This window comes from Myotis yumanensis, unplaced genomic scaffold, assembly GCF_028538775.1.
Source record: "Myotis yumanensis isolate MYYU_CA2020_CCGP unplaced genomic scaffold, mMyoYum1.0.hap1 SCAF_3, whole genome shotgun sequence".
Classification (NCBI taxonomy): domain Eukaryota; kingdom Metazoa; phylum Chordata; class Mammalia; order Chiroptera; family Vespertilionidae; genus Myotis; species Myotis yumanensis.
Genome location: NW_027223754.1, coordinates 17614897 through 17627827, shown reverse-complemented (window position 1 = coordinate 17627827; position 12931 = coordinate 17614897). Strand labels below are relative to the sequence as shown.

Below are 12931 nucleotides of genomic sequence, written 5' to 3'. Positions count from 1 at the left end.
GCAGCCCTAACCAGTTTGGCTCAGTGAATAGAGTGTCGGCCTGCGGACTGAAAGGTCCCAGGTTTGATTCTGATCAAGGGCATGTACCTTGATTGCGGGCATATCCCCAGTGGGGGGTGTGCAGGAGGCAGCTGATCGATGTTTCTCTGTCATGATGTTTCTAACTCTCTATCCCTTTCCCTTCCTCTCTGTAAAAACTCAATAAAATATTTTTTAAAAATCAGTGCATTTTTAAAATGTGCACATGACAGTTATAGACTGTTAGGTGGACTTATGCTGTAATTACTGTTATTTTCTTTTCTTTTTTTTTTTTAAATATATTTTATTGATTTTTTACAGAGAGGAAGGGAGAGAGATAGAGAGTTAGAAACATCGACGAGAGAGACATCGATCAGCTGCCTCTTGCACATCTCCTACTGGGGAATGTGCCCGCAACCCAGGTACATGCCCTTGACCGGAATCGAACCTGGGACCTTTCAGTCCGCAGGCCGACGCTCTATCCACTGAGCCAAACCGGTTTCGGCTGTTATTTTCTTTATTTAGAAACCAGAGGCCTGGCGCATGAAATCGTATGCGGATACAGTCCCTAGGCCTAGCCTGCTAATAGGGCCATCTTCCCCAGCTGCCAGCAGCCGGCCCCACCCCCCACCACCACCCAACCCAGTTCCCCGTTCGCCATCCAGCAATGGGAGCCTGATGGCCAGGGGAGGAACCAAGAGGTCACCTGTTCCCGCCCGCTTGCTGGCCCAACCTTGCCGCGGATTGCCCTCTGTGTGTGAAGTGACTGGGAGGGCAGGGGCCTTAGCCTGGCGCCACCTGCATCCTCCACTACCCACCGGGGGTCCCTGTTCGCCACCGATGATCGGAGCCTGCCTGCCAGGGAAAGGGACTGAGAGGTGATCAGTGTACCTCATAGTGACTGGTCGAGCGGTCAGCTGGTCATTCTGCTGTTACGGTTGCTGGGCTTTTATTACATAGGATTAAATATGGTCTAAGGCAGGGGCAGGGAACCTTTTTTCTGCCAAGGGCCATTTGGATATTTATAACATTTATAACATCATTTGCTTAATATAACTCACTTAATTTAAATGTATTTGCTATGAAGAAAGCTCCTAGATTTATTGAATTTCACATCTTGCCTGTGGTTGCCTTGTCAGGGTCAAACCAAATGATTTTGAGGGCCTTATATGGCTTGCAGGCCGGACATTCCCCACCTCTGGTTTAAGGAGACGTGTATGGATGCCAAGTTGACAAGGAGTAGAGTTATGATTATTAAAATAAAATCAACTTGACTAGGCCTCGGATGCCCAGACATCTGGTCAAACATTATTCAGGGTATGTCTGTGGAGATGTTTCCAGATGAGATTAATATTTGAATAAGTGGACTAAGAAAAGCAAGTTGGCCTCCTTAACATGGGTGGGCCTTATCCACATAAATGTAGACCTAAACAGAACAAAAAAGCTAAATAAGAGGGAATTTCTCCTATCTGACTACCTTGAGCTAGAACATTAATCTTCCTGTCTTTGGACTTGAACTGAAACATTGGTTCTTCTCGGTTCTTGAGCCTGCCAGCTTTGGAACTACACCTACATCATTGGTTCTCCAGGGTGTCCCACTTGCTGACTGCATATCTGGAGACTTTTCAGCCTCCATTACCCTGTGAGCCAATTCCTTATAATAAATCAATCTCTCATCCTATCTAATAAAAGAGAAACATGGTAATTAGCAGTACCTCCGCTACCCTTCCCATTGGCTAATCAGGGTGATATGCAAATTAACTGCCAGCCAAGATGGCGGCCGGCAGCCAGGCAGCTGGAATCGAACATGAGGCTTGCTTGCTTCAGTGACGGAGGAAGCCAACCTTCCCCACCTGCCGCTGCCGGCCTCTGAGCTTGCAGTTTGAAACATTGTTACAAATATAGAAGCTAAACAAAACCCCAGAAACCTGCTTTCAGCCACCGGGATCTCAGAGCTGGAGTTGAAACAGTGTTTCGATTATAGAACCCAAACAAATCAGATACCTGCTTTCAGCAGCCAAGACCTCAGAGCTGGAGCCAAGCCTCAGAGCTAAAGCTGGCCCAGAATAAAAAAGAAAAAGAAAAAAAGAAAGCGGTTGGGAGCTTCAGTCACCCGCCAGCCTGAAAACAGCCCTCAGCCCCTCACCCAGACTGGCCAGGCACCCCAGTGGGGACCCCCACCCTGAAGGGGGTGTGACCAGCTGCAAACAGCCATCATCCCCTCACCCAGGCTGGCCAGGCACCCAAGCGGGACCCCCACCCTGATCCAGGACACACTTCAGGGCAAACCAGCCGGCCCCCACCCATGCACCAGGCCTCTATCCTATATAGAAAAAGGGTAATATGCCTCCCGGCACCGGGATCAGCGTGACAGGGTGCAGCGCCCAAACCCCCTGATCGCCCTGTGGCTCTGTGTGTGACAGGGGGCGGGGCCACAACCGCCCCCCCCCCCCCCACGGGCCCTGCTCTGTGTGTGATGGGGTAGAGCCATAACCTCCCCATCGGCCCTGCCCTGAGTGTGACAGGGTGCGGCGCCCCAACCCCCTGATCTGCCCTGCTCTGTATGTGACAGGGGGCGGTGCCCAAACTCCTCTATCAGCCCTACTCTGTGAATGACAGGGGGGAGCTCCTCAACCCCCTGAGCGACCCTGCTCTGTGCATGACAGGGTACGGAGCCCCAACCCCCCTGATGGGCCCTGCTCTGTGAGTGACAGGGGGCAGCGCCCCAACCCCCTGATTGGCCCTGCTCTGTGTGTGACAGGGGGTGGCGCCACAACCTCCCCATCAAACCTGCCTTGAGTGTGACAGGGGGCGGTGCCCCAACCCCCCAATCGGCCCTACCCTGAGCGTGACTGAGGGTGGCATTGCAACCTCCCGATCCACCCTGCTCTGTGCATGTCAGGGGGCGGCGCCCCAACTCCCCAATCAGCCCTGCTCTGAGCCAGACCAGGGACTGCCCTCTGCCACCTGGGAGCAGGCCTAAGCCAGCAGGTGGTTATCTCCCGAGGGGTCCCAGACTGCAAGAGGGCACAGGCCGGGCTGAGGGACCCCCCCCTCCCCCCCGAGTGCACAAATTTTTGTACACCGGGCCTTTAGTCTATAATAATAAAAGGGTAATATGCTAATTAGACCAGACGTCTTCTGGATGTCATTCCGGGCATCCTTCCTGCCAAAGCCGGGGCCGGAGGGAAGCCAGCCCGGATCCCGTGTGCCTGCTGGCAGACAGAGGAGGGAAGCCTGGGTCCCGGGTGCCAGAGAGAAGCTGGTGCAGGCAGCCAGGGGAAGAAAGGCCTACTCTTGCATGAATTTTCATGCACTGGGCCTCTAGTATTTATATATATATACACACACACACACACACACACACATATACACACACATACATACATATATATATTTCTCTGGATAACTCTGACTAATATGGCACCATTTACTTCTTTTTGAGGAAAGGAATAAAATACAGAGATGCTGAAGAATGAAAAGAAGTAGGATTTATTAATAACATCTTACTTATTTTATTCTGGCCAAAATATTCTACTTTAATGTAGGAATTCTCTTCTTGTAAGATAACTGTTTAAGTCCAAGCCTACATTAGAATTGTGTATTCAGAACATTATAGTATGCTTGCCAAGATTCAGATCCAATTAATTCTACCCAGCTCTATCAATATTCTTAAAAAGTAGTGATAACAGCAATAGCAATGTGAAAAGCATTTCTAATGACTTGAATATCTTGGATGTGACATGCAAGAATCTGGGAGGACAAGAAATAGATCAGTCTCTTCATCCACTTGAAGATAATGACTTTAGAAAGGAAAGGAGGCTAAAAGAAGTAAGTATCTAGATACATCAGTGATGTTGAAAAATATTTTTGCATTTCTGGACCAGTTCTTATGAAGGGGTCATTCTGGTACATTATTTCAATTATGTTATAATTTAATTCAAAAAGTTTTCCAAGGACTTTATATGTTCCTCGGCTAATGGCCAACTTCCTTAGCTAAGGCTTGAGCTTAGAGGTAACAAACTTCAAGAAGTAGCCAATTCCAAAAATCAAGATTTTTAAGACTTCTTGTATTCAGAAAATTATTTATAGCATGCTCTGTAACAGCCCGATTCACGGACTATATAGACCACAGAATCTAGGTATTATGGACCAGTTCTTTAGATTTAATTTCACAATTGCAGGCCTGAAACAATTTGCCTTACAATAAGTGATTATCAGGAAATGCAATGAGGCATCACTTGAGTTCCCTATCCCAACATCTTTACCCATAAAAATAGGTAAAGTGAAGGATGTTTCAGGCCTACAATGTACCAGAATGGCCACTTTAGAAGAACTGTAAGGATGCCTGGAAGCTTAAAGCAAGACGGACTCTTCAGTTTAGGCAAGAGACCCCAGGCCTCTGTCTGAGTGGTAAGGATTCCAGTAGCAGGTATATTCCATTTATTTAGTCATTCATCAAATGTTTGTTGAGGACCTACTATGTGCAAATAGTTTGCACTGAATACACATTGCACGTTAGCACACTGAACGGTAATATGGAGTCCATTCTTACCCAGCCCCCCACCCCCCACCTGCAGATCTCCCCCTGCAGGGCCTCCAGGTCCTCCCATTGCGCAGGCGCAGATGCAACCCACTCAGACAGAAGCCTCCGCTGTGCAATGCACACGTGCCTGAGAGGCTCCGCTCTGTTCCTGAAGTTTCCTCCTGCCCCCCACCACCCCCGCCGGCCCCCCGTGAAGATTTAGATGCGGAGAAACGGCGAAGAAGGCAGCTCAAGGTTTGTGGGGACTATGGAGGATGAGGCGAGGCGGTTTAGAAGCTAGCAAGGTTTTCGGTGACTTTGAGAGGGAAAAGGATGTTACTATCACGAAGTCCAGGGGTTCCTGTCACAAGCCCAAAGGTGGGCCTCCGAGGGCCCTGGGACCTCCAACACTGGACGTGAAATACTAGCTTTTCTCAGGTGGGCTGGTTGCCACGCTCGCGCCCGCTCTGCCCCCCACGTTAGGAGCCACGAGATAAGGACGACTTAGCAGGTGGGAGCGCTGAGGCTCCGGGAGGGGGAAGCCCTGGACCCCCAGTTCTCCGTTGCCCGAAGGCAGAAAAAGGAGCGCCCCGAACCCTCCGTGCGCGGTGCACGGTGAGCGTGGAACGTTCGACTCGCGTTGGTCCCGGGCGGGCGCCGGGGGTGCTGTTTCCCCAGGGGGCGGGGGAGGGGGCGAGAGGGGAGCGAGGCGGCGCCGCGCCGCGCCGGCTGGGGGCGCAGACGGGGCGTGGCTTCGTGGGGCCGCCACCTGGGCTCACGCTCGACCGACCCGAGACTCCGGAGCGCGGAGGCGGGAACGCCGCCCGGTGACGGCTGTTCTGGCCTCGCAGCGGGGCGCTCAGCCGCCCGGGCACCCGGGCCGTGCGCGCGCCGTGTCGCCACCTGGCAGGACCCGCGCTCGGAGGATGCCCGCCGGCGCTGGCCGCCCGCGGTCTCGCTGCAGAAGCCGGTGGACGTGGGGGCGCTCGGGTAGGCGAGGGCGGCTCGGGAGGGGGCCCCGAGGTGAGCACCCCCCGGCGGCGGGGCGGGCGGGCGGGCGGGCGGACTTGTGCGCCCGGGGATGCGGGGATGCGGTGCCGCGTGTCCGTGGCGCGTTGGCCGTTGTAAAGGCAGAGTGGGGATTTTGCGGGACTGCTTCGCCGTGGGCGCTCTTGACTTATTTTGAACATAGTGATGCCTGTCGGGCCCCACAGAGCTGCGGGTGCAGAGAAAGTCTGACCGACAGGTAGGTTAATACGAGCCATTGCCTGCGCCCGTCCATACTCCTGCTTGACGGCAGTTCCCATCCTTGCCTTGCTTGTGGTGGGATTTATTCTATTTGGTTGGAATGCTCAGTTTGAGGTTCGCGGTGGTTGTGTGGAAAACCTGTTTAGAAAGTGGGAAGGCGGAGGGCTATTGGTATTAGTTCCCCTAAGTTTTAAAAATTGTGGGCTCCAAGTGCAATGCGACGCACTCCAATACCGCAAGTGCATTGTTTGCTTTTTGGGGTTTGGAGATGAATGTGGGACTATTTCCAAGTATGAAGTCAAAGGAACACACAATTATAATTTAAGTTTTGAATTTCCTTTTTCACTGTCGTGTGTTAGATATAAAGGGAATAGAAGTGATGCAACTTTTAAGGGAAGTGTGATTGAGTTCACATCTAGAAATTGGTTATTTTTTTAAATATATTTTATTGATATTTTACAGAGAGGAAGGGAGAGGGATAGAGAGTTCAAAACATCGATCAGCTGCCTCCCGCACACCCCCTACTGGGGATGTGCCAGCAACCAAGGTACATGCCCTTGACCGGAATCGAACCCGGGACCCTTGAGTCTGCAGGCCGATGCTCTATCCACTGAGCCAAACCAGTTAGGGCAAGAAATTGGTTATTTTTACTTCTTAGGTATTCTTAAAAGATTTTAAGCTTCTCTCAAAATATGTAATTGCTGATTGGGAAGGAGGGTATTTGAGACCAAGGGACTGAAGGAGTAAAACCAGTGTTTAGGGATATTTTCAATGCTCTGTCATGACTCACTTTCTCAAAGCTTCTCATTTTTAAAGAATGTCTTTACCTTATTGCTCTGATATTTAAAATTTCTAAATGTCCTTATTCAGAAAGATGTCAACATTTTTGAGAGAATGCCTAAGCATTTTGAATACCAATGCACATTTTTCTTTTAAAAATTTTATTTAAAAATTCATATGACTTAATTATGTGTAGAGTTTAGTTGTAGAGTTTAGTTGTGAACTGATAGGGAAAATAGCATAACTCTTAATTACATTCTCTGAAATTTTAACTCTGGTGGCTAGTGATAATTTCAATTTTAGTATATATGTCAGCCATATTTTATTTTTATAGTTTAATGCCTTAAAATTTCATCATTTCACAATATTACATATAGAATCATTATGTTGTACATCTGAAACTAATATGTTAAACATATCTACATTAAAAATGTTTTATACAACCAGTAAAACATAATTATAGTACTTTTATTAATAAAATCTATAATAATAAAAGCATAATATGCTAATTAGACCAGACAGCCTCTGGAAGTAGCCAGGGCTTGCACAAATTTCGTGCATCTGGCCTCTAGTATCATTATAGTATTTAACTTAATCACAAATGACCTGAGATCACTTTTTCTCTCAGTACATTAACCAGTGTACTTGGATACTTTTAAATTATAAAGTTACGTTTTACTATTCTAAGGATGGCATACAATATCTGGATTGCAAACTTTTTAAATTAGGGGAAACAACCACTATTTTTACAATACCTGAAGATTGATTTTAGAAAAATTGGCAGTTTTGATTTTTGGTAAGTATATTACTTTGGTCTGCTTTTCCTGTATTTCAATTCCTCTCTCATTTCAAAATATCTTTGCTTTCATGAAGGATGACTTAGGGGCTTTGAAGCACCTACATGTTATCCCATTCGATGTGAAGGAATCTGATTAACACTGCCAATCCTAAATGTGCTGCACAGTGGGATTAGTTTTCATCTAAGTCTTACTTTTTATTCACACTTTTTTTACTTATCTTTATGTTCAAAAAGGAAGATTTTTTTCAGTTCAATTTAACAAGCATTTCGAGAACACCAGTATTTTATTGATTTGATGTGTTTATAAGTGATACACTAGAGTGATTTGTTAATACTTTGTAATAATTTCAGTTTTATAAAGTTAGTCCAATAATAGGGTTAGATTGACAGAAGACAGCTTTTTAGAAATAGCTGTATTTTACAAGGTGAGGTGCAGTTGTGTAATGAGGTGAGCATAGTTCAGAAAATTGTAAACTCAGAGTAAATTTGATGATTGCTTTAATGAGCAACTTTGCCTATTAGGATAGTCCCTAAAGTCTTGTAGGAATTCTATATCCTTCAAATGTATAATCCACATAATACAAAGCCTCTGTAATTACTGCTCTTTCAAAGCTGCTCCTGAGTCTGTCTTTAATTACAACAGCTGAGACTCTGGCAAAGCTGCAACTACTGCTTGCACTAGTGTGGCTGTAAATATATGTGGACAATTAAATCCCAATCAGAACCTAATTTTGGTTTTGGATAGCTTTGGTAGTGCTTATTGGATCCTGGATATACCAAAAAAAAGTATTTTGATTTTAGGTTTCTAAAAGGTTTAATCCACTGTAACTCAATTTGAGGGTTTTAAGGACAATAATGCAGTAAGAGAATATCACTGATTTGATCTAAAACCTGTGTGAGCACACATGCATCAAGGGTGGGAAATACTTTCCTTTTGCCAGTGAAGGTAAAACATCATTTTTTTTCACACTTTTTAAAAAATAAATATAAAAGTTAGTGCTAGTATAGTTACAAATTGAACAGCAAGACTATAAAGTAAGAGTGTGTGTGTGTGTGTGTGTGTGAGAGAGAGAGAGAGAGAGACAGAGACAGAGACAGAGATTGAGAGAGGGGGAATAAGGAAGAATGAATAACATTATTTGTATTAAATCAGGATGAACCACGGTAATACTTTTTTCTAGAGGTTCTTAACTTGGGATACATGGACTTTAATGATTACTTGAAGCCGTTGATTGTTTGCAAAAAAAATATGTGGATTTTGGTGAGGAAAAGATATATGGCTTCATCTCTAAATGGTGTGAGACACCCCTTCCCCAGAAGCAAATTTAGCATTAATGAACTTTAGAGGTTGCTTTTAGAGGAGCACATTTCAATTTTATAAACAGAAATAGCTAGATAGAGGCAGAGTTATCACTCAAACCTAGATTTTGACTGCCAGTCCTTAATGTCTTCCCTTAGTGCACATTTATTGCACTTTGTTGTGACACTTCTCCCTTATTTGGCATTTAAAAAACTCAATTTAATGCTATCAAAAGGTAATGTTGAATCTAATCCTGTTTGCCTTCACTTACTGTCCTGAGCCTTCATTCCAGGCCGCATAGACAAGAGGACCAGCACCATGTGGATGGCACACTACAACAATAACAACATAAAAATAGCTGTCCTGTCCTAACCAGTTTGACTCAGTGGATAGAGTGTTGGCCTTCAGACCAAAGGGTGTCCTAGGTTCTATTCCCGTCAAGGGCACATACCTCGGTTGCAGGCTCCTCCCCTGCGAGGCCCTGGTTGGGGCTTGTGCAGGAGGCAACCAATCGATTTATTTCTCTCACATCAATATTTCTCTCTGTTTTTCCCTCTCTCTTCCACTCTCTCTAAAAATCAATGGAAAAATATCCTCGGGTGAGGATTTTAAAAAAATAGCTTTCCCTATTGGACATCCCAAAGATGCCTTCAAAAACATAAGATTTAGTGGTGAAATATCCAATAGAGGTACAGTGATCATTAAAGCTGTGAAGAAAAGGAGAGTCTTCAGGGTAGATGTCAATGAACTTTTAATTTCTGAAGTCAGGTGGCTGCAGCAAGTTCATCCAGGCTTTACCAAGGCACCCTAAGGTGTCGCCACCCACAGCAGATCCTCCTAGACTGGGCTCAGTGGCCAGATTCATTTGGCTTAGGGAGCTACTGGTTGAGGTAAGCCACCGTGACCTCTTTTTTTGTTAAGTCAGTGTTCTGTGTTGTGACTTACAAGTTAAGCCTTGTTTCAAGCTCACATAAGCTTTTTTATTTATTTTTTAATTGTTGACAATATTACAGATCGTCCCTCATTTCCTCCTCCACTTTGCCTCCCTCCACCCAATTGCCTGCCCCACCGAGGCCTTGGATCTTAGCAGAGACTATGAGCATAAAACCAATTATCATCTGTAAAGGGAGATATGAACATTTGCTAGTAGAATTGCATATTGTAGTGGTGTCAGGGAAGTCTATAAGCCCTTTGAACTTGGAATGATAGTCTTAAGTTTTATACATCCTTTACATTCTGTGTGGTGTGTTTTATATGAAGTCATATTTAGCCAAGTAATAGGAAGCAGCTTCAATGAAAAAACAAATTTTAAAGAAAAGTTCCACAGCCTGGCCAGTGTGGCTCAGTTGGTTGATCGTCATCCCATGCACCAAGAGGTTTTGGGTTCAATTCCCAGGTTTTGGGTTCAACATGCCCAGGTTGTGGACTCAATCCTCAGTGGGGGATGTGCAGGAGGCAGCTGATCAATGTTTCTCTCTCATGGATATTCCCATCTCTTTCTCCCTCTCCCTTCCTCTCCCTAAAATCAACTAAAAAAGAATATCTAAAAAATAAAGAAAGAAAGAAAAGTTCCACAAATCCATCTTTCTCTCTAGAAAACCCAAAATTGTTGTGTGTTTGCCTTTGTCTATCAAGCCTATTTTAATCAGTTAAACCTAGAATTTTCGTTTTTGCAAACTTATACTTACCTATCTGGGGTATTTTGCCCATACAAATACAAACACTTGTATGTATGTTTGTTTTCTCTGAAAGCTAAAAAGAAAATAGGCCTCCACGGTTTGTTTTTAAAGAATGGAGGAATGTTAAATTATTAATAACATTAGGCTATAAGATTTAAAAAGTTATACCTCCTTATCTGATTAAACATGCAGTAATAATAGCCAACACTTACATAGCACTTTACTGTAAGTCAATCATTATTCTATGTGTTGAGTATATTAACTCAGTTCATCAGTACAGCAGGAGAGTGTCGATTAACTGGATTCAATAAGTAGATATTTGTTTATTTTCCCACTTTTACATATGAAGAAAACGAAGCACGGAGAGGTAAGATAACTGGTCCAAGGTTGCGCAGTTAGTAAGGGACAGAACAAGATTTGGAACCAGGTGATCTAACTTTACCGAACTTCCTAAAAATATTCATCTTTAACCTATGGCATCAATAAGTCAAACAATTTCTTATAAAAACAATCTGTTTGAACTATTTATGTTAAATTTTTTAAGGAAAATTACTTGCTACAAATTTTTTATCTGAAAAAAAAATCTAATGGCAAATTATTCTGTTTTGGTCACCTTATATTTAATATGACTGTCCAAAAGAAAGGGCTAAAATTTTAGTCTAACAGAAGAATAGTCTCACAAAAGAAAAATGATGCAAGTTTATATCTCTGCTTAGAGTTACATGACAAGTATTCTAGCTACTTTTATTCTTTGGGACTCTATATTCAAATTTTACCTATAGGTTTCTTTGAAGTCCTTTATGTCTCTGGTCCATCTGTGAGGTGTAATCCCCACCAGGTTTATTTTGGTATTTTAGACATTGCATGATTAAACTGCTTCTAACAGAATTTTTGAGAGAACTGTTTGTTATTTAAGTCAGGTAGAATCTTAAATTTGATGTTAGAAATAGACAAATTATATTAAAATCAATCCTTTATAGGAACATTAGTAAGGATGCACATTATTAACTTATTGCTGATATGAAGGTAATCGGATAACTGCTAGTTAACCTTCTCAAATTTAAATATGCAAAACTTCAATTTTTAAATGAATATTTTTCCTCTTTCATGAAAAAGATGTATAATTAGATAAATTTATTTAGGAATTATAATTGTGTATTTGTGTTTTCTGGACAGGACTCCACTACCAATATAAATGATCCAGTATTAACTAGTTATCTTAAAAAATATTTTTTTTCTTTATCGTTTTGGCTTCAGCCATTCATTTTCTCCTTTTAGGTTTAGCAGGCCGTAAGAGGTGAAGTGTTTGGTAGCTATATTTTCCATACCAAGATGTGTAGAAAATGAAATTACTGTTGAATTCTTTGGACCAACCCAAAAAGATAGCTTAATATTTTTAAATGGGAGGAATATCTTAAAAAGCAAGAATGAATCGCAATTTAGATTAGAGGGAAATCGGAGGACTACTATTGGTTTTTAACTGGAAAACAATCCAATGTAGGAGGAAAGGTTGATTCATTGTTGGTTCAGTCCTAGCTAGAAAGTTACCAAGCAACACCTCATATATTACCTGTATAGTTATTTGTCCTACATTAATAAAAATTAGTTGTGTGGATTTTTAGATGTTATAAGTTTTAGAGATTATTTTGTTTGTTGGAGAAGGTAATAAGTTTTCTACAAGGATTAAAGAAGGCGCTCTTATTATTTTTACTCTTCTAAGAGTTTTATGTTTTTAAGTCCCTTGAAAATTGTATGTCATTATCTTTAATCATCTGATTATTTCTTTGTATTTCCCTAATGTCTTTCAAAAACTCTCATAGCTATAATAGATTAGGTACTAATCTTATCCCTGTGCTTTCATAACAATTCCCTAACTCCTTTTACATATAATTTCCATCTGCTGAGCTGAGAATGCACTCAGTTTGGGATTATATTGATTGACTGATCTATTCTTCATAGCCCCTAGCACAATTAACTTCCAACACAGCTAATTTCTAGGACTTTCCCTAGGCAATCATTCTCTCTTTATATCACTGTAGGGAGGACAAGAACTGGCTTTAAGCGGGCAAAGGGTTTACTTTCTTGCTGTCTTCATTTGCTTTTCATTCTGTTTTCAATACAGTTACTTAGAGGAAGGTATTCTTTATATTTGATGGTTGGACGCACTAGTAGTAGCAATTACCCTCTTATTGTGTTAATCTGTAAGTATTATAAAACAAGATTTATATGTAGAGGATTTAGGTTTATATGTAACCCAGGTTATTTTCCTTGTTGTGAAATAGGTTGCAAATTATCCTTTGATTGTTTCTCCTTTGTGGTTCTATTTTGGTCAAGCCAGTCAGAATTTGAGCATTTAAGGCTGAAGGAAGGACTAGGACTAGAGGATTGAGTTAGTGAAGAGTTGAGCTATTATTTCTCCTTCCTCTGTAGCCAGGATGACCTTGGCCTCTTTGTGGAACCTGATCTATTTTTACCAAAGCTCCTAGACTGCAAAGGTAAGCCATGGGATTCCTAACCTTTGGGGGCCCTTCACTTTAATTATTCCCCTGATGAAAAGCAGTGGGACTGGAAATACCCTTCCC

The 12931-nt window shown here is 43.0% G+C and overlaps 1 protein-coding gene across 1 annotated transcript; it reads right to left on the bottom strand.

The window, feature by feature from the left end:
- Positions 1–9241: 9241 nt before the first annotated feature.
- VMA21 (vacuolar ATPase assembly factor VMA21) lies at positions 9242–9535 on the bottom strand. The gene is given in 3 exon segments (XM_070408063.1): positions 9242–9355; positions 9358–9423; positions 9425–9535. Coding segments are annotated over 3 exon segments (291 nt in total).
- Between the last annotated feature and the right edge of the window lie 3396 nt (positions 9536–12931).